Source organism: Glycine soja, chromosome 17 (assembly GCF_004193775.1).
Source record: "Glycine soja cultivar W05 chromosome 17, ASM419377v2, whole genome shotgun sequence".
Taxonomy (NCBI): domain Eukaryota; kingdom Viridiplantae; phylum Streptophyta; class Magnoliopsida; order Fabales; family Fabaceae; genus Glycine; species Glycine soja.
Window position 1 is genome coordinate 24,842,620 of NC_041018.1, and position 22,578 is coordinate 24,865,197.

General features: G+C 36.1%; 1 protein-coding gene across 1 annotated transcript; it reads left to right on the forward strand.

Annotated features, from left to right (window-relative positions):
* Positions 1-648: 648 nt before the first annotated feature.
* On the forward strand, positions 649-22,469 carry LOC114393145 (5-methyltetrahydropteroyltriglutamate--homocysteine methyltransferase-like). Its single transcript, XM_028354410.1, has 11 exons — positions 649-998; positions 1,375-1,462; positions 1,797-1,924; positions 2,013-2,404; positions 14,232-14,395; positions 19,666-19,746; positions 19,961-20,127; positions 20,221-20,326; positions 20,765-21,015; positions 21,534-21,735; positions 21,880-22,469. The coding sequence occupies exons 1-11, from the start codon at positions 649-651 to the stop codon at positions 22,246-22,248; spliced, it is 2,298 nt and encodes a 765-aa protein (XP_028210211.1). The 3' UTR covers positions 22,249-22,469.
* Positions 22,470-22,578: the final 109 nt, after the last annotated feature.

Sequence of the window (22,578 nt, forward strand, 5' to 3'; positions counted from 1 at the left end):
AACTGCACTTTTTATTATTACTACTAATACTACTGTTACTGTTATCATCATTATTTCTTATTCCTTATCTCGTTCTCCATACTGGTAATTTTATACGCTTACTTAGGTCCTTTAAATCTTTTCTTCCCGCAAGATTTTCCTGATTCTGGTTTTTCAGATTTGTTGTTGTTGTTTTAAGGGGCAAATCTAAGAATGAATCTGAATTGTTGTGTTTTGGGGGCCTTTTTTCTTTGAACAATAAATATCAATTCAATGCCTATCTTTCATGAATCATAGAAAATGAGCTTTCCACATAAAATTTTGCACCTAACCTACATGGCTACACCTATTAGTGATAAGTAAATTATCGATTAAATTGTTAAGCAATCCAAGGTTTTAAATTGTAGGCAAATGCAGCCAATGATGCAGTTGTGATGCAATTGCGGAGACCTCCGAAACCATGATAATATGGACGTTGCGGATCATAATTTGAAACCTTGAATCATTTGATACATAATGTTAATCAATAGTTTTAGTCATGGTTATGTATGGAATGCAACATGTGAAATGTTTGGTATAGGGATAACAAGACTCATAAGAGAATTATTTTTAGATACATAAACAAATTAACTTTCTTTGGTTTGAAATTTGATTTGATGTGCCAGAACAATGGCTTCTCATATTGTTGGATACCCCCGCATGGGCCCCAAGAGAGAGCTGAAGTTTGCATTGGAGTCATTCTGGGATGGAAAGAGCAGTGCCGATGATTTGAAGAAGGTGGCTTTTGATCTCAGGGCATCCATTTGGAAGCAGATGATTGATGCTGGGATCAAGTACATCCCCAACAACACTTTCTCATACTACGATCAGGTGCTTGATACTACCGCCATGCTTGGCGCCGTTCCACCCAGATATGGATGGAACAGCGAAGAAATAGGGTTTGATACCTTTTTCTCCATGGCCAGAGGTAATGCATCTGTGCCTACCATGGAGATGACCAAGTGGTTTGACACCAACTAGTAAGTGGCAACTTAGGTTCTGTTGTATTGATTATTACTCCTTTTGTCCCTAATTATAAGATCATTTTAATTAATTCATGTCTCTTAAGAAAAGTAGTTAGTTAATTATATTAAATCTGTCAATTATTTATACTATCATGCCAAAATTACATTTTTTTTCTTATCTCTCTGTCCACTTAATTGTTTCTTATTAATGTTTCGAAAAAAAATAATTAAGTAAAGATATATAGTGAAAATAAATAAATAATATATTTAAAAATTAAAAAAAAATATAAAAGGAAATAAATAAATTTCTAAAAGGAGTTTTATAATTAAAAACGAAGGAATTACTGGTGATGCCATGACTGACCTGATTGATTTATGTGCATTGATCCAGCCACTTTATTGTCCCCGAGTTGGGACCTGATGTGAATTTCAGTTATGCTTCCCACAAGGCAGTGAATGAGTACAAGGAAGCCAAGGCGGTATGAATTTTATAGCCATTCATGTTATCTGCTTATTTACAAAGCTTAGAGCTTAGTTAAGTTAAGTTGTGGGTGTGAGCAGCATTATGATTTTTTGAGTGGTTAATATTTAGGGCGGGTCGTCCCATGAGAACTAAAGTAAAAATTGAAATTTCTTTTTTTACTTTAATGAAAAGAGTGATATGTGAAACCTAGCCTAATATTTTTTACTTTAAAAAACTAATAACAAATGTTAGTAGGCCTAAAGTGATAGTTTTAATTATTTTACCTTTGGACTGAGCATGAAATATTATCAATATCTAGATTCTCATTGAATTTCTAATGTCTCTTCCAGCTTGGAGTAGATACAGTTCCAGTCCTCATTGGCCCTGTATCATACTTGGTGCTCTCCAAACCTGCCAAGGGTGTTGATAAATCCTTTTGTCTTCTTTCTCTCCTCCCAAAAGTCCTTGCTATCTATAGGTAAGGCTTTAAATTGTGTGCAGCACATCTTCATTAGTATTTTTCCCTTTATGATTATATTTTTGTGTTAATTATTTCTCAAACTCAGGGAAGTTGTGGCTGATCTTAAGCAAGCTGGTGCTTCGTGGATTCAATTTGACGAACCTATCCTTGTCTTGGACCTTGGCTCTCAAACGTTGCAAGCACTTACTGCAGCATACGTAGAACTTGAATCTACTCTATCGGGTTTAAATGTTCTTATTGAGACCTACTTTGCTGACATTCCTGTAGAGGCATACCAGACCCTCACAGCTCTTAATGGAGTTGCAGCATTTGGATTTGATTTAGTCCGTGGAACTAAGACTCTTGATCTAATCAAGGGTGGATTTCCCAGTGGAAAATACTTGTTTGCTGGCGTGGTGGATGGAAGGAACATCTGGGCTAATAATCTCACTGCTTCTCTTGATACATTAAATAGTCTTGAGGGAATTGTGGGAAAAGGTACTTGTTGCAATTCATGAAAAATTTTGGGAGACTTTTTCATTTTTTTTTAATATTTTTTTGGTAAAATAATCACTTTTTCTTAGATAACAGTTAATATTTTATTGAAAGGGAGATAACAGTTAATATTTTTTTGAAAGGGATCTTGGTTAATTTGAAAATCAAGATGATACTGGATAAATCTGAAGTCGTGTATAACACTTTCAAATTGAATCAAATTTCGGGGTTCAACCAAAATTGTTCAATCGGATAAAATCAGAAGATTATAATTCAAGAGTTTTGTTTTGGTCTTGTATGTTTTGTCACCCGTTATGCTTTCTGAACTAGAATGATTATTTATGATCAAAGAAAAGGTGGTTTTTTGGCGGTTGATGGAAGTTATTTCTTTTTAAAAATTGTTGTTGATGGAAGTTTTAGTAACTTCCATGTAACTTCCAACCGTTGATGGAAGTTTTAGTAACTTCCATGTAACTTCCAAAATTTGCCTAAACCGAACATCTCGTTATTACATTAAAACAAGCGTGCACTCTTATTTTAACATAATAAAGAGATCAATTACACTAAAATGTCCAACAAACCTCCCCCATTTTAGTGTAATTACCGATCAAATCACCAAAGTCATAACATACCACAAACTACTGCATAGATGAAATATCGTGACGATTGAATTTCATCTTAGCAAATTACACGTTTCAAATATTCGAATATCAGGGTGTCACTAAGGATTGAACCCTTTCTATTCATAATGAATACATGAAGATAATCTGCACAATAGTTTATAACATTACTCTTGCTCGACACTAGTTTACTAGCCTGTGTCCCTATCCTTCATAAGCATATCAAAGCCAAGTCCCAGCTTCTTGAAGCGGCTAAACTTCATTCTTATATAGATAGTTATTTTCTTTCTTGCACCTGCAAATGCAATTTTTCAAAAGAACCATTGAGGAGTTATACTCCAACCTCCTTAACTTACAGAACCGAACACATACCTTTTGGGATACTTTCGATGATGTGTTCCAATCTCTATATGTTAAGCTTTCCACATTGAATTCAGCACCTAATGTCATATTAGATGGGAATTGGGTATCTTAACATAAGAGATTTCAGATGGACTTTAATCCTAATCCCACAGCCGACCTTTTCACGAGATCTCTACTTAACCCTTTGGTTAAATGATCGGCCAAATTATGCTGAGTTCTCACAAACTCCACTGATATCACACCATGCATGATTAACTCCCAAACCATGTTGTGTCTAACACCCAAGTGTCTAGACTTCCCATTATACACTTGACTATATGCCTTAGCCAAAGTAGCCTGACTATCGCACCTGATAGACAAGGGAGGTATAGGTTTGGGCCATAATGGAATCTCATAGATCAGATTTCTTAGCCACTCAGCTTCTTTACCAGCTGCTGCTAAAGCTACAAATTCAGATTCCATTGTTGAATTTGTAATGCAGGTTTGTTTCTTGGATGCCCAAGAGATAGCACCTCCTCCAAGGAGGAATACCCAACCACTTGTGGATGAATAATCTTCCATATTGGTTATCCAACTTGCATCAGAGTAACCTTCAATAACTGAAGGAAATCCAGTATATGTCAAACCATAGTCAATGGTTCCCTTTAAGTACTTGAATACTCTATTCATAGCTTGCCAATGATGAGAACTAGGATTACTTGTAAACCTACTAAGTTTAACAACAACATAAGCTATATCAGGCCTAGTACTAATCATTGCATACATGAGTGATCCTATCGCCCTTGAGTATTCAAGTTGAGACACTGCTACACCTTTATTAGGTAATAGCTTCAGGTTAGGATCAATGGGAGTACTTACCGGAGAACAATCTTTAAAATTAAATTTCTCCAATATCTTCTCAATATAATGTGATTGAGAGATGGAAATGCCATTGTTTCCACGTTTGATCTTTATTCCTAAGATCACATCCGCCTCCCCCATATCTTTCATATCAAACTTAGAAGACAAAAATGCCTTAGTTTCATCAACTTGATCTTGGTCGGTACCAAAGATCAACATGTCGTCTACATACAGACAAATGATAACTCCTTTGCCATGAGTATCAAACTTGCTGTATAGACATTTATCTGCTTGGTTTAGAACAAAACCACTAGACAACACAACCTCATCAAATTTTTTATGCCATTGTTTAGGCGCTTGTTTCAAGCCATAAAGAGATTTCATCAGTTTACACACCTTATTTTTATTTCTTGGCATAACAAACCCTTCAGGTTGTTTCATGTATATCTCTTCGTCCAATTCACCATTTAAGAATGCAGTTTTCACATCCATTTGGTGAATCACCAGATTGTGGATAGCAGCAAGTGCTAACAACAGTCTAATAGTGGATATCCTAACAACAGGAGCATATGTTTCGAAAAAATCAATACCCTCCTTTTGCCTAAAGCCTTGGATAACCAATCTGGCTTTGTACTTGTCAACAGTACCATCCACTTTCATCTTTCTCCTAAAGATCATCTTACATCCTAATGGCTTACATCCAGGAGGTAAGTCAACCAATTTCCAGGTATTATTTTGCATGATGGAATCCATCTCACTTTGGATTGCTTCTTTCCAGAATACAACATCCATTGAAGCCATTGCTTCACTAAAAGTCTTTGGGTCTTCCTCAACATTAAGGCAATATTGATATTGAAATTCAATATCATTCCTTGACCCTTCAACCAAATAGAGTTGAAAGTCATCACCAAATGACTTAGCCTTTCTTACTCTCGTACTCTTTCTAGTTTCAGTACTAGTTGAAGGTATATCCTCAATATTAACTGAGACTTTCAACATGGAATTCATGTCCTTTGGCCTAGGTATAGATGTAAATCTTTGTTCATCAAAGATAGCATCCCGTGACTCTATAACCGATTTCACAGCAACAGAATCATTAGATTCTAGCACATAGAATCTATATGCTTTAGAATGTTCAGCATATCCAATAAATATGCAATCTATACCTCTTTCACCTATGGTTTTCCTTTTAGGTTCTGTAAGCCTGACTACAGCCCTACATCCCCAAATTTTGAGATAACTCAAATTTGGTGTCTTTTTGTGCCAAATTTCATATGGGGTAACCTTATTCCTTTTGTTAGGAATTCGGTTCAACAAGTAACAGGCTGTCAACATAGCCTTACCCCAAAATCCTTCACTTAAACCCGAATAGGATAACATGGAATTCACAATTTCTTTCAAGGTTCTATTCTTCCTTTCGGCTACACCATTCTGTTGTGGTGTATAGGGAGCTGTAGTTTGATGTATTATTCCAGTAGATTGAAAATAAACCGGATCATAATACTCACCTCCCCTATCCGTACGAAGAGTTTTGATTAGCCCATTTTGATGAAGTTCTACCTCTTTCTTATAAATTTTAAATTTATCAAGAGCTTCATCTTTTGTATTTAATAAATATACATAACAATACCTTGATGCATCATCAATAAAAGTAACAAGATATTTTTTATGACCTAATGATGGAGTAGCATGCAAATCACACAAATCACTATGAATAAGGTCTAAGACTTTAGTCTCACTTTTAACATCCTTAAAAGGTTTCCTAGTGATCTAGGTCAACATGCAAGTTTTGCATTTTTCAATGTTCATATCAAAAAGGAGGAATCATACTTGTTTTTGACATATCTTTTAATCTTTTGTAATGAACATATCCTAATCTAGCATGCCAAATTTCTGATTTTGTCATATTAGTTATAGAACTACACGAGGCCATACAAACAGATTCATGAACAAAAGGAACATCAATGTTTAATTTAAACATTCCATTACAACGATAACCAAATCCAACAAACGAACCATGTCTTGACAAGATGTACTTGTCACTTTCAAGTACTTGCTTGAAACCACAATTATTTAAAACCATACCAGACAATAAGTTCTTACGAATACCAAGTACAAATAAGACATTATCCAAATACAAACTTTTTCCGGAAGTAAAAACTAAATTCACACAACCTAATCCTAGGATTGGTTCAGTTGCAACATTGCCCATCTTCACAATAGAGCCATCATCGATTGGTCTAAATTCCTTGAACCAACAACGATCTTTGCACACATGGCTTGTTGCTCCCGAATCAAACTGATGCAAGCTCCATTGGAGCTTGTAGGCCTAGGATCTTCTTCATCAATGGATTCCTTTGCTTCTTGGAAGATGAATGGCAGCGGAATGGAGAAAGGGAGAGAGAGAGGAGACGCCACTTCAAGGAGAAGATGAGTCTAGAAGAAGCTCACCACCATAGGAGGCCATGGATAAGAGCTTGGAGGAAGAAGGAGATGAATGAGGGGAGAGGGAGAGAAGAGCACGAAATTTTGTGCTCCAAATGAGCTTTGAAATCTGAAGTTTAATATTCAAATTATCAAAGTTCAAAAAAAATGCACACACATGACCTCTATTTATAGCCTAAGTGTCACACAAAATTGGAGGGAAATTCAAATTTCACTTGAATTTGAAATTGAATTTGTGGAGCCAAACTTTGGAGCCAAAATTTCACTAATTATGATTAGTGAATTTTAGTTATGGTTCAGCCCACTAATCCAAGATCAATTCCAAGATTCTCCACTAAGTGTGCTTAGGTGTCATGAGGCATGAAAAGCATGAAGGACATGCACAAAGTGTGACTATATGATGTGGCAATGGGGTGTAGTAAGCAAATGCTCACCTCCCCCTCTAAAATTTAATTGGATTGGGCTTCTACCAATTCAATTAAATTTATTTCCAACCACACACATCAAATATGATGGAAGCTTGCTTGTGGGGCTTCTATGGAGGCTGGATCTTTGAGCTTCAATGGGGTCCTTTAATGGTGATTTTCCACCATGGAGATGCAGCGGAAGACAAAGGAAAAGAGGTGAGAGGAGGCGCCATCCATTAAGGAATAAGCCATGGAAGAAGGAGTTTCACCACCAAGATGAGCCTTGGATAAGAAGCTTGGAGATGATGCTTCAATGGAGGAAAAGAAAGAGAGAAGGGGGGAGCACGAAATTGAAGGAATAAAAGAGGGAGAGAAGTGGAACTTTGAAGTGTGTCTCATAAGACTTTCATTCATCAAAGTTACAACAAGTGTTACACATGCTTCTATTTATAGACTAGGTAGCTTCCTTGAGAAGCTTTCTTGAGAAAACTTCCTTGAGAAGCTTCTTTGAGAAAACTTCCTTGAGAAGCTAGAGCTTAGCTACACACACCCCTCTCATAACTAAGCTCACCTCCTTGAGAAGCTTCCTTAAGAAGATTCCTAAAGAAGCTAGAGCTTAGCTACACATACCTCTCTAATAGCTAAGCTCACCTCCTTGAGATGAGAAGCTAGAACTTAGCTACACACCCCTAATAATAGCTAAGCTCACCCCCATGACAAAAAACATGAAAATACAAAAAAAAAAGTCCTTACAACAAAGACTACTCAAAATGCCCCGAAATACAAGGCTAAAACCCTATACTACTAGAATGGCCAAAATACAAGGCCCAACCAAAGGAAAAACCTATTCTAATATTTACAAAGATAAGCGGGCTCATACTTAGCCCATGGGCTCGAAATCTACCCTAAGGCTCATGAGAACCCTAGGGCCTTCCCTTGGATCTCTAGCCCAATCTACTTGGAGTCTTCTACCCAATGCCCTTGCGGGATAGGATTGCATCATTCCCTCCACCTTGGAAAGGATTTGACCTCAAATCCCGAGGTTCTTCATACTCTGGGCTCCTTCCCTCAACACCTGTAAAAAGAACAAAAACATATATATTAGTGGTGTTTGGTATGTTGAAGTAAGGTAAGGTCTGAAAACCCATTTCCTGGGCATCTTCCCATGAAGGAACAAGGTTTCTCACCAACTCAATGAGTGGTGCTACAAGTATAGAAAAATATGGGACAAACCTTTTGTAAAAGTTTGTTAAGTCATGGAAGCCCCAAATTTTTCTTATACTTGGTGGAGTGGGCCACTCAGGAATGACCTTTATTCTCTTAGGGTTCATGGGAACCCGTTGATCACTATTTGAAAAATTAAGAAAAGTAACGCAATTAAACATACCTTTTTCTGTATTTTCATATTGATTATTCCTACCAAAAAGTATGACAAACCTAAGGTGTCCCATATGAGTACCTAAGTTTGTATTGAAACTAAAAATAAGAACAAACCTACCTAATGGGTCCCTATGTACACACACCATGAACATGTTAGGTGTACGAGTGATTTTACAAAAGAGGGTTGCACCACTCAAAACATTCATCATACCACCTATTTTAGGGACTTGGTGCCTAATAATACCTATTTTGGGCACCAAAAAAGCACAAGGATTTAAGCTCTTGCGAACCAAACCCTCATCCAACAACTTCTTTACTTGAGGAATAAACCCAAGCCCAAGAGGTGTGGCAATGCTAGCAAGTGTCTTTTTACAAAAGAGAAAATGTGGAGGTTGTCTAAGAGGAAAAGTTTCTTTAATGTTTGACTTTATTGTAAAATGAGTTTCCTTCTTAGCTAACCTCTTGGAGGAGACACTTACCTCCTTACACTTCTCTTTAACCACTAATGGTTGTCCATCTTCTTGGGGGTAGATTTCTTCACTAGATTCTTCCCATTTTGCTTCTTCACTTTCACTAGAGGAAGGTGAAGTAGTAGCCTCATCTTGGCTACTATAAATGTCTTGGCCCCTCATAATCATGGTTTTTGTGGTGGGGCATTGAGAAGTAATGTGTCCTCTTCCAAGACATTTAAAGCACTTTATAGAGCTAGTTTTCTCTTGCATACTAGCCTTAGGGGCTTGCTTTTCTATTGCCTTCCCCTTATCATCTTTGGGCTTAGAAGGTGTCACCCCTAAGATGCCTTGACCTTGGTCTTTCTTTGGATAAGAGTGAGAGCCATAAGATTTTGAAGTAGACTTCTTTTTAAGTTGTTGCTCTACCCTTATTTCCCAATCTAAGTTAGCCTCTACATTGTCCTTCCCATGGAAGTATGAGAGGTTAATGTTAGCCTCTTGAGGCTTTCTTTCCTTTTCTCTTCTATGGGAGTGAGGTCTAAGATGTGACCTATGCCTTCCTTCGTAATAGTCACGAAGTTCTTCACTTAGGCTCTTGCAAGAGTTATGACTACTATAGGAGGCATGTTTTTCTCTTTTCATTTCTTTCATTATTTTTCTTCTTTCTTCCTCTCTTATTTTCTTTCTTTCATCTTGACTTATTTCTTCCACTCTTTTTTTTCCTTTTTCTTTTCTCTCTTGTTTTTCTTTCCATAACTTGAAGGAACTCAACTCATCTAAGATTCTAGATAAAGGGTCTTTATGACTAGTACCCTTGCCATTAACACTAGATGAATGATGACTCATGTTGGTTCCTAAGTAAAAATTGCCTAAAATTATTACACACAAATGGAAGTTTGGTAACCTATTGGAGGCTCCCAACACACTTCCAATGAAAGGCCTTTTTGTTACAAAAACTTGAAAGCAATGAAGGTAAGTAAATTGCAAATTACAAAATTACAAAACGGTCCTCAATTTTGGTGGTTGTTCTCTCTTTGGTGATTCACTCAATTTGGAGTGCTTCTTAGTCCAATAGCTCTTAAGGTGGTTGGCCCCTTACTTCTGGACTCAAATTCTTCAAGGGATGGCACCAATCCTCCTTCCAATTCCTATATGGCAACCCACAAACAAGGAAACAAAGAGACAAGCAATAACCAAAGACCAAAAAAAATAAAATGAAAGCTAAACCAATGGAGTTTTAACAAGACAATTTTTCAAGGATTATTCAACAATTAAAGCAATGAAAAGGACATAGAAGCAAGCTAGGACTCAAAGAGAAACTTAGAATGGCTCTAGAGTAGAGTAAAAAAAACTGAAAAAAAAAAGACTCAACAAAACTATAGCTTTGGCACTTGTCTTCACACTAATTTTGAATTGAAATTTCCAATTATAGAATAAATTTTGAGCCAAACCAACAAGCACCCTTCCCTTTCACCTTTTTTTTCTGGATACTGATTTTCCTGCAAACTTGTGCGATTTTTCGTATTTTTTCCTTTAATCCAAATCACTTGTTTCTTTTTTTATAACTTTTTTCCAGATGTCTAGAAAATTCAGTAAAAATTTCAGCTCTAAATTCGAAGTAACCAATTCTCAGTAATTTTTACAATTTTGTATGTCCAAGCTGCCAGCACCAGCGATTTGTTTCTTTAAGCATGGTATATTGATTGCCTTGGACTTACTTTCAACCTTCCTATGTATGTTGAACTCACTAGGATTGTTTACCACAGTTTTAGGAGTTCAATATTCACTTAGGATCAACATTTCAGCCAGCAATTCAATCACCAAAACTCAAATTCACAATAGACACAATCATAAGGAAACCTAAAAGTTCAAGAAAAGGTTCACAATCAAAGACTCTCTAAGAATTTTGCATGAACATGTTAAGGACTAATTAACATGAAAGATTTGACTCAAATCAAATAATAGGCTAAAAGAATTTCATACACTCATGAACAAATGAGTTAGACAAAGAAACAAGAAAATAAAATTCAGCACAACATAAGAAATCTTATGTGACAAGTTTCATGACTAGACATGACTTCTATGACAAAACTACAATAGGTGAACAAGTCACTCTAGATTTTTGAGGTTTTCTTCTACTTTAATATTTTTGTAAGAATTTTATGGTTTAGGATTCAGCCACAAAAAATAACAAGACAAAACTCAAAGGAACCTAAACTCAACACAATTCATGGTTCAAGAACAAGAACAAGAAATTTTAACCATAGAAAATCAAATCTAACTTCTATAGCAAGTTTAATCGGTGGAAAATCTAAAGAATCATGTTAACAACATTTAGAACAAGACATGTGAGGAGATACATGGAGAAAAATGAAGAAACAACAATGGAAGAGAAGGTAAAGAAAAAAAATAATGGAGGTTTAAGGAGCACCTACTTGAAGCTCTTGTGCTCTGATTACCACTTGATGGAAGCTTGCTTGTGGGGCTTCTATGGAGGCTGGATCTTTGAGCTTCAATGGGGTCCTTTAATGGTGATTTTCCACCATGGAGATGCAGCGGAAGACAAAGGAAAAGAGGTGAGAGGAGGCGCCATCCATTAAGGAATAAGCCATGGAAGAAGGAGCTTCACCACCAAGATGAGCCTTGGATAAGAAGCTTGGAGATGATGCTTCAATGGAGGAAAAGAAAGAGAGAAGGGGGGAGCACGAAATTGAAGGAATAAAAGAGGGAGAGAAGTGGAACTTTGAAGTGTGTCTCATAAGACTTTCATTCATCAAAGTTACAACAAGTGTTACACATGCTTCTATTTATAGACTAGGTAGCTTCCTTGAGAAGCTTTCTTGAGAAAACTTCCTTGAGAAGCTTCTTTGAGAAAACTTCCTTGAGAAGCTAGAGCTTAGCTACACACACCCCTCTCATAACTAAGCTCACCTCCTTGAGAAGCTTCCTTAAGAAGATTCCTAAAGAAGCTAGAGCTTAGCTACACATACCTCTCTAATAGCTAAGCTCACCTCCTTGAGATGAGAAGCTAGAACTTAGCTACACACCCCTAATAATAGCTAAGCTCACCCCCATGACAAAAAACATGAAAATACAAAAAAAAAGTCCTTACAACAAAGACTACTCAAAATGCCCCGAAATACAAGGCTAAAACCCTATACTACTAGAATGGCCAAAATACAAGGCCCAACCAAAGGAAAAACCTATTCTAATATTTACAAAGATAAGCGGGCTCATACTTAGCCCATGGGCTCGAAATCTACCCTAAGGCTCATGAGAACCCTAGGGCCTTCCCTTGGATCTCTAGCCCAATCTACTTGGAGTCTTCTACCCAATGCCCTTGCGGGATAGGATTGCATCAAAATATCCACTTAGTGCATGTGAAATTACAAAACTACCCCTAATACAAAAACTAGTCTAGGTGCCCTAAAATACAAGGGCTGAAAAATCCTATATTTCTAGGGTACCCTACCTACATTATGGAGCCCTAAATACAAGTCCCAAAAATAATGAAACCTTAATCTAATATTTACAAAGATAAGTGGGCTCGTACTTAGCCCATGGGCCCGAAATCTACCCTAAGGCTCATAAGAATCCTAGGGCCTTCTCTTGAATCTCTGGCCCAATCTACTTGGAGTTTTCTATCCAATGCCTTTGCGGGGTAGGATTGCATCACAAACCACCAAGCAACATCATCATCCTGCACATAGAATGCATCATATATTAGTGATACATAATTTGAATTCGTATTCGAATTAAAATTATTCACTACAATCTGACCTTGTTGCTTTTCAGGATCATTAGACCCACTTGGACCAGCCTTGTTCTTTCCTTTGAACACCCGGCAATCCCTCTTTAAATGACCAGGTTTCCCACACTTCCAACATGACAATTTTGTCTGTTTGTTTGGATCTTTGTTCTTATTTCCTTGAAATTTTCGTTTGTTACCTTTAGCATTGTAATTTTGCTTAACTGTTCCACTTTCCTCTACCATATTAACGGAAGAGGAACCTGCTACGTTTTTATCATTGACTTTGTCAATTTCCTGAGCCCTCAGCAACTCCTCAATCATGAAATGACTACCGAGTTGAACCAGAGTCAACTCTTCCTTCTTATGTTTCAAGGTATGCTTGAAGTCTTTCCAAGAAGAAGACATTTTATCAATTATATATGAAACTGCAATAGATTCATCCATTTTCAAATCATGTTGAGTAAACTGACCCAAAATCCGCAGCAGTTCATTATATTGTTCCATAACAGGCCTCGAATCAATCATTTTGTAATTAAAGAAATTACTAACTAAGAATTTGTTACTTGAGGCATCTTCTGCCATATACTTGGATTCAAGAGAGTCCCATAATTCCTTAGCAGACTCAACATTTTGATAAATATCAAAGAGAGAGTCAGACATACCGTTCAGAATGTGTCCACGACAAATGTAATCGTCGTTCTCCCATTTCGAACGCTTCCTTGTTTGATCCAGAGTTTCGTCTTCCATATACACCGGCATCAGTGTACTCAGCACATACACCACATTCAATGTTGTCAAGAGAAAGTGCATCTTCTTCTGCCATCTTCTGAAATCCTGCCCTTCAAACTTGTCCAACTTCGCAAACTTGCTTGTCATCTTCAAACTATCATTCGTCATCTCGAAAGATTTGATTCAATCTTTTGTTGGTTAATTTGAAAATCGAGATGATACTGGATAAATCTGAAGTCGTGTATAACACTTTCAGATTGAATCAAATTTCGGGGTTCAACCAAAATTGTTCAATCGGATAAAATCAGAAGATTATAATTCAAGAGTTTTGTTTTAGTCTTGTATGTTTTGTCACCCGTTATGCTTTCTGAACCAGAATGATTATTTATGATCAAAGAAAAGGTGGTTTTTTGGCGGTTGATGGAAATTATTTCTTTTTAAAAATTGTTGTTGATGGAAGTTTTAGTAACTTCCATGTAACTTCCAACCGTTGATGGAAGTTTTAGTAACTTCCATATAACTTCCAACCGTTGATGGAAGTTTTAGTAACTTCCATGTAACTTCCAAAATTTGCCTAAACCGAACATCTCGTTTTTACATTAAAACAAGCGTGCACTCTTATTTTAACATAATAAAGAGATCAATTACACTAAAATGTCCAACAAGGGAGATAACAGTTAATATTTTTTTGAAAGGGAGATAACAGTTAATATGATTACTTGATTGTTCTGAATCTGGACTAATGGTTTGATTATTGCGATACTATATTCATGGTCTCAGGTTCGAGACATGACAGGTTCAAAATAATCACTTGATTTGTCTATTTACTAAACTATAATGCAAATAAACTTGTTGTGTCCACCTCCTGCTCATTTCTTCACACTGCTGTTGATCTTGTTAATGAAACCAAGTTGGATAATGAGATAAAATCATGGCTGGCTTTTGCTGCCCAAAAAATTGTTGAAGTAAATGCATTGGCCAAGGCATTGTCTGGTCAAAAGGATGAGGTAAACTTTGTTCCTTTTATTTTATCTTACATCTGACAAAATGAGTAGTTAAATAAATAGATGATATTTATTAGTTGATAATAAAGTTGTAGTTTTCGTAGTGGGGAAAATATAAATGAATACAATAAAATATGGTTATCTTAATTCAAATAAGTTATAGGGAAAAATAAACAGTATTTTAAATTTAAAAAATGATACCATCATGAAACATTTACTTTTGTAACTATTGTCATAGTAAGAAATTTTTATTTGCTTTTCAAATAGATTCTTATGCAATACACACTTATAAAATCACCATGATTTCGAAACAATCAATATAAGAATTGGAAGAGAGATTGTATGATAAAAAGATCAAAACAGTTTTAAAGTGAAAATAGTGTATCATTATCACTGACATAAAATTAAGAAATTTGAGGAAAAGTATAATGTTCCCATAATAGTAATAACAGGTATCATAAAAGTAGCCAAGCATTTTGTTAGCAAGTTAGCAGTGACCGGAAATATATGCATATGTTGGAAATAAAAGATTTTATTTCTTTGCCACACCAAATACAAGAGTATGATCCCCTATTTATACTAGAATAGAGTGACCATTTGACTAATCACATAAATGCTTAATACCTTATTCCAAGATACTAAATGCTAATGAAAAACTACAAGACTTCATAACTCACAACTTTGACTTAGTAACTTACAACTTTTAACTTAGAAAATTGCACAATTATAAGACTCATAATATAAGCTTAGAAACTTGCTATTATTAATTTTCTAATTAATATCTAACATCCTCCCTTAATTGGAAAATTCTTCTGCACACCAAGTCTTGTTCGCAATCTTCGAAAATCTTCAAATTTGAGAGGCTTGGTGAAAATATCCACAACTTGATCTTGAGTCTTCACATGAGTCAATTCTACTTCTTTCTTGGCAATGCACTCTCTAATGAAATGATACCTTGTATCTATATGCTTACTTCGTTCATGGAACACCGGATTCTTGGCAAGCTCTTGTGCAGATCTATTATCAACATAGATCTTTGTGTTTTCCTTTTGCAACAAGTGAAGTTCCTTCAACAATCTTCTTAGCCAAATGGCATGACATGTGCAAGAAGTTGCAGCTACATACTCGGCTTCACAAGTAGAAAGTGTCACAATGGCTTGCTTCTTAGAACTCCATGTAAAAACACAATCACCCATAAAAAACATAAATCCGGTAGTACTTTTTCTATCATCAACATCTCCTGCAAAATCACTATCACAAAACCCCACAAGCTTAAAGTTATTGGAGGGAGAATAAAACAATCCAAAATCAATTGTACCCTTCAAGTAACGAAGAATTCTTTTTGCGACTTTTAGATGAGTAGAGGTAGGAGCCTCCATAAAGCAACACACAACTCCCACCGCATATAGAATATCGGGCCTTGTATTGGTTAGATACATCAAACTCCCCACATGACTCTTGAAGACCGTGGGGTCTACCTTCTCTCCTTCATCAAACTTTGATAACTTCAAGCCACCTTCCATAGGTGTGTTCACGGGATTGCAATCAAGCATATTAAATTTCTTCAACACTTCTTTTGTGTAGCTTTCTTGTGAGACAAAGATACCATTCTCCATTTGCTTCATTTCCATTCCCAAGTAATATGACATGAGTCCCATATCTGTCATCTCAAATTCATGAGACATGGAATCCTTGAAGTCTTCAAACAAATTTGGGTTATTGCCGGTAAAGATAAGGTCATCCACATAAAGACAAATAAATAAGACATCACCATTATTAAAAGCTTTAACATAAAGAGCATACTTATTTTTACAACGAACAAACCCATTGTCTTGGAAGTACTTGTCAATGCGACTATTCCATGCCCTCGGTGCTTGCTTTAGACCATACAACGCCTTGTTCAATTTCAAGATATTTCCTTCTTGACCTTTGATGAGAAAACCCATTGGTTGTTCAACATAAACATTTTCTTCAAGATAGCCATTTAGCAATGCCGATTTTACATCAAGCTGAAAAACTCTCCACTTCATTTGAGCTGCCAAGGAAATAAAAAGACGAATTGTCTCCATGCAGACAACCGGTGCAAACACTTCATCATAATCAACTCCATATTGTTGCTTGTAGCCTTTAGCTACGAGTCTTGCTTTGTGTCTCTCAATCTCTCCTTTTGCATTCTTCTTGATTTTGAACACCCATTTGACTCCAATTGCTTCATGACCTTTGAGAATGCGTGATAACTCCCAAGTGTTGTTCTTCTCAATGGCTTTGATTTCTTCTTCCATGGCTTGTCTCCACCTTTTGTCTTTCATTGCTTCACCAAAGTTTAAGGGTTCACTGTCAACAAAAAGACAAAACAAATCATTTATAACTTCAATTTCATCATATAATTCTTGAATATTTCTCATTCTTCTTGGTCTTTCACTTGAACTCCCTTCGGAAGATGATGAGGCTTCATTGGTTGAAGGAGTTGGTGAAGGAGCTGGAGTTGAATCATTTGGAGTCAAGGTTTCTTCATCTCTTTCTTTAAAGTACCGGAAAAAATCATAAGTGTCTTCTTTCTCCTCCCAATTCCATGTGCCTTCTTCATAGAACTCGACATCTTGGCTCACAATTGTCTTCCCATTGTTTGGATTGTACAATTTGTAGCCTTTTGAGCTAGCATCATAGCCAATGAACACATGTTTCTCACTTCTACCATCAAGCTTGAATCTTCCTTGGTTGGGTACATGAGCATATGCAATGCTCCCAAATACTCTCAAGTGATCAACTATTGGCTTCACTCCACTCCATGTTTCTTGTGGTGTTTGATCTTTGACATTCTTTGTTGGGAAAAGATTGGACAAATAAACGGCACATGCAACAGCTTTGGCCCAAAATTCCTTTGGCATATTTTTAGCCTTCAACATACATCTAGTCATATTAAGAACAATTCTATTTTTTTCTCTCCGCTACCCCATTTTGTTGTGGAGATCTAGGAACCGTTAGAGGGCGACAAATCCCATGTTTTTCACAAAATTCATTAAATTCTTTTGATGTGAATTTCCCACCTCTATCGAATCTTAGAGCTTTGATTACATAACCACTCTCCTTTTCCACAAGAGCTTTAAAATTTTTAAAAGCTACAAATGTCTCAGATTTTTGCTTTAGAAAATAAACCCAAGTCATTATACTATAATCATCAATAAAAAGCAAGAAATATTTATTGTTACCACATGAAGGAGGATTGATTGGGCCACACGCATTGGTGTAAACAAGTTGGAGAGACTCCTTTGCTCTTGAATTAGCTTCTTTTGGAAAACTCCTTCTTGCATGCTTTCCAAGGAGACATGCTTCACACAATTGATTAGGATGGTTGATGAGAGACATCCCTTTCACCATCTTCTCCTCTCCTAAAGATTTTAGTGCTCCAAAATTCAAGTGCCCAAACCTCATAGCCAACGTCATGATTCATCTTTTATGCTAGCCTTCAAACATTTTGCTTCATTGGTTTTAATATTCAAAGTGAACATTTTATTTCTTGACATAAACACCCTGGCAATCAAATTAGAATTTTGATCTCGAAGTGATAAACAACAATCTTTCATATGAATTTCATACCCCTTTTCAACAAGTTGTCCCAAACTCAAAAATATTGCTTTTTAGTTTAGAAACATAGTAAACATCCGTGATTAATTTGTGAGCACCATCTTTTAAAGAAATTAAAATGATACCTTTTCCTTGGATTTACACCTTGGAAGAATCTCCAAAGGAAACATTTCCTTTCACCTTCTCATCAAGTTCCACAAATTTCTCTTTGCATCCACACATGTGATTGCTTGCTCCATTGTCAAGATACCATAAGCATTTGTCTTCCTTCTCACCATTATTAAGTGATAGCAGTAGTGTTGGCTCTTCAACTTCTTTATCATCAACAAGATTGACCCTCTCTTCAACATTAGTTCTACACTCCCAAGAGTAATGGCCATATTTATGACAATTAAAACATTCAACATTAGATTTATCATACCTCCTTTCATATGTTTTTTCATAATTGTTTCTACCTCTTCCTCTTCCTCTTACACGACTTCTAGTGGATTGATGGCTCCTCCATTCATTATTGTCAAAATTATCACGATCTCCTCTTCCTCCTCTTCCTTGGCCATGACAACATCCACGACCACACATCCTCTTCCACGTCCACGTGCTCTTTGACTACTTTCTCCTCCATTTTCTTTCAAAGAAGCTTTGGCTTTGAGGACTTGCTCCAATGACTCATCATGTCTTTTATTGAACCTTTCTTCATAGGCTTGAAGAGAACCCATCAATTGGTCTACGGTCATTGAGTCTAAATCCTTAGACTCTTCAATAGCACAAACCACATAATCAAATTTAGCGATTAAGGAGCAAAGGATCTTTTCCACCACACGGACATCTTCCATATTTTCTCCATAACGCTTCATTTGGTTCACAATAGGCAACACCTTATTGCCAAAATCCGAGATAGATTCGGATTCCTTCATATGCAATGATTCAAACTCTCTACGTAGAGTTTGTAGGCACACCTTTTTTACCTTATCAACACCTTCAAGGGAGGTTTTCAAAATCTCCCATGCTTCTTTGGATGTGGTTGCATTTGACACCAACTCGAACATAGCTTCATTCAAACCTTGATGAATGAAAGCAAGTGCTTGTTGATCCTTCTTCTTCGACTTCAACAAAGTTTCCTTCTCATTTGATCACAAAGTAGCCTCATTTTGAGGTTGGGTATAACCTTTCTCTACAATCTCCCAGGCATCTTGAGAACCTAACAAAGCTTTCATGCAACGACACCAATTATCATAATTCCCTTTGGTAAGACGAGGGAATTGAAACATACTCAAGCCATTGCTTGCCATCTCTCAACTTACAAAGTGTTTCTCTCTCAACACTCTAGAACTCAAGCTCTGATGCCACTTTGTTGGAAGAAAAAGATTTTATTTCTTTGCCACACCAAATACAAGAGTATGATCCCCTATTTATACTAGAATAGAGTGACCATTTGACTAATCACATAAATGTTTAATACCTTATTCCAAGATACTAAATGCTAATGGAAAACTACAAGACTTCATAACTCACAACCTTGACTTAGTAACTTACAACTTTTAACTTAGAAAATTGTACAATTATAAGACTCATAATTATAAGCTTAGAAACTTGTTATTATTAATTTTCTAATTAATATCTAACAGCATATTCATCTCAGTTTCAATACATTATTCACTGAATTACTGTTTTTATCTTTTCAATTTCAGGCCTTTTTCTCTTCTAATGCTGATGCTCAGGCATCAAGAAAGTTCTCTCCAAGAGTAACTAATGAAGCTGTTCAGAAGGCTGTGAGTGTTTATTTTCTGTAGTTTTCTGTTCAGCTGCTCAATTCAATTGAGCAGGGTTTTTTTTTTATCCTAAGATTTTGAATACCAGCAGTTTATAACAATCACACATGTTACCCAACCAAACTATACCCTCTTGATAGCTGAACAAGATTTGTTTGGAAATTTAATTCTCTTTTTAAATTGTTATTGATGACATCTTTTAGTTTCTTCTCAGGCTGCTGCATTGAAGGGTTCCGATCATCGCCGTGCCACAAATGTCAGCACTCGATTGGATGCTCAACAAAAGAAGCTCAACCTTCCAATCCTCCCAACCACCACAATTGGATCCTTCCCTCAGACTGTTGAACTGAGGAGGGTGCGTCGTGAATACAAGGCTAACAAGTAAGATGCGCCTAGAGTTGATAGGTTGGCTTGTTTTCTTGACCATTTTGGCTTTTATTGATTATTTTGATTTGTATTTTTTTTTTCTTTCAGGATCTCAGAGGAGGAGTATGTTAGTTCAATTAAAGAAGAAATCCGCAAAGTTGTTGAACTCCAAGAGAATCTTGATATTGATGTCCTGGTACACGGGGAGCCTGAGGTCTGCTCTCATCCTCACATGAGCTAGGACTGAATATTATTAACATGTTGAAGTAGAGAACATGAGTGTTCTATCACACTGAAACTCAGGGTTCCCCCAAAATAAAACAATTAAAGTTCATGTTTTAGGTTATTATTAGTTCTTATAAAATAAAAAAGGTCACATATGTCCACAAACATGTCACTATTTTGACAAAAATGTTTAACATATAATTATTTATTTTAAAGTAAAAACTTTTTTTTAAAAAAAATTATTTTAAGTTCCTATCACAGTTGGATTGGTTCTGCTGAAACTATTTTGATAAATCTGTATTCACCTCTTTCGTTTTGAACAACAACATGCTCTTGTCAGATTTTCTGCTCCTCGTAGTTGTGATGTTGCGAATTCGCGGTATGTACTTTGTACTAATGTCTAATGGCGTGCCTTTCCTTATTGCAGAGGAATGATATGGTAGAGTACTTTGGTGAGCAGTTGTCAAGCTTTGCCTTCACCGTTAACGGGTGGGTGCAATCTTATGGATCTCGTTGTGTGAAGCCGCCAATCATCTACGGTGATGTGAGCCGCCCTAAGCCAATGACTGTCTTCTGGTCATCCACTGCTCAGAGCATGACCAAACGCCCAATGAAGGGAATGCTTACTGGCCCTGTCACCATTCTCAACTGGTCCTTTGTTCGAAATGACCATCCTAGGTACAAACAAATTAATTCCTTAGGTTAAATTAATTTTTAATCTTTTAATTTAGTTTTTAGATTTGACTTGGTTTTTTAATATTTTTTTAATTTAATATAATTTTTTAAATTGATTCAATTTAATCACTTGATCTAAATTGTAAAAAGTAATACTAAAAAATAAATTGATTTTAAAAATTAGATGACTAAATTGAACCCAAAGAGGATTAAATTAAATCAATTTCAAAAATTAAAGAATCAAATTAAATAAAAAAATTAGAAGATAAAATTAAACTTGAATAATAAATTAGAAGATCAAAAACCTAATTTAACCAAAGTTAAGAATATGTTTGATTTAGATGATAATAATAAAAAAAAATTTAATTAAAATAAAATATAAAGAGTGTGAGACCCACAAAAAGTATAAAATTTTTCACTTATTTCTCTCCTTCCACCCACAACAAAACACAGCCTAAAATAACTGAGAAAGAGAATATGATGGTTATTTTTAACATGGTGTTAAACCTATATATCTACAGGTCTGAGACCACCTATCAGATTGCTTTGGCTATCAAGGATGAAGTAGAAGATCTTGAAAAGGCTGGTATTACTGTTATCCAAATTGATGAGGCTGCTTTGAGGGAGGGGTTACCATTGAGAAAATCAGAGCAAGCTAACTACTTGGACTGGGTTGTGCATGCCTTCAGGATCACCAATGTTGGTGTGCAGGATACAACTCAGGTACTTCTCATGGATTACAAAAAATCAATGCATTTTTTTATCGTAGGAATTGAGTATAGTACCAAAGGGTTTACAAATCAACGGGTTAGATAGAATGCATTTACATCAAAATATAATATTTTCTGTATTCTTAACAATTGATAGATCCACACCCACATGTGCTACTCTAACTTCAATGACATCATCCACTCAATCATTGATATGGATGCTGATGTGATCACCATTGAAAACTCTCGCTCTGACGAAAAGCTCCTGTCAGTGTTCCGTGAAGGAGTTAAGTATGGAGCCGGAATTGGCCCCGGAGTCTATGACATTCACTCCCCGAGAATACCACCAACTGATGAAATTGCTGATAGGATCAATAAGATGCTTGCAGTGCTTGAGAAAAACATTTTGTGGGTCAACCCTGATTGTGGGCTCAAGACTCGCAAGTACCCTGAGGTGAATCCAGCCCTCACAAACATGGTTGCTGCCACAAAACTCATCCGTAACAAGCTTTCCAGTGGCAAGTGAATGGTGTCACTAAAGTAGAATCTCAATAATCACCATGGTTCTGCTTGATTCAAGGAGAAAGGAAAATTTACTTTTGTCGTTGTTGCAATAACTGAGTGTTGAATATTTAGGTGTTTAGTACGTTCTTCCCAGCTTTTTCTGTATTTTTGTTGTGGCATTGCCTCAATATGCAAATGCAATATTGTATTCTTTTTTCTTCTTTTCCATGCATCAATACAATTTTCTTGTACTATTGCTTCAATTTGCAAATGCAATATTGTATTCTTTTTTCTTCTGTGTCCTAAGCTAAGTTGACTAATGCACTATTGGTTAGGCATATATCCAAGAAAT

Excerpts from the sequence above, each read along its gene's own strand:
- LOC114393145 (XM_028354410.1), top strand. The coding sequence starts at position 649 with ATGGCTTCTCATATTGTTGGATACCCCCGCATGGGCCCCAAGAGAGAG. Across the intron at positions 20,327-20,764 it reads TGGTACACGGGGAGCCTGAG|AGGAATGATATGGTAGAGTA; the intron begins GTCTGCTCTCAT and ends TCCTTATTGCAG. Across the intron at positions 21,736-21,879 it reads GTGTGCAGGATACAACTCAG|ATCCACACCCACATGTGCTA; the intron begins GTACTTCTCATG and ends AACAATTGATAG.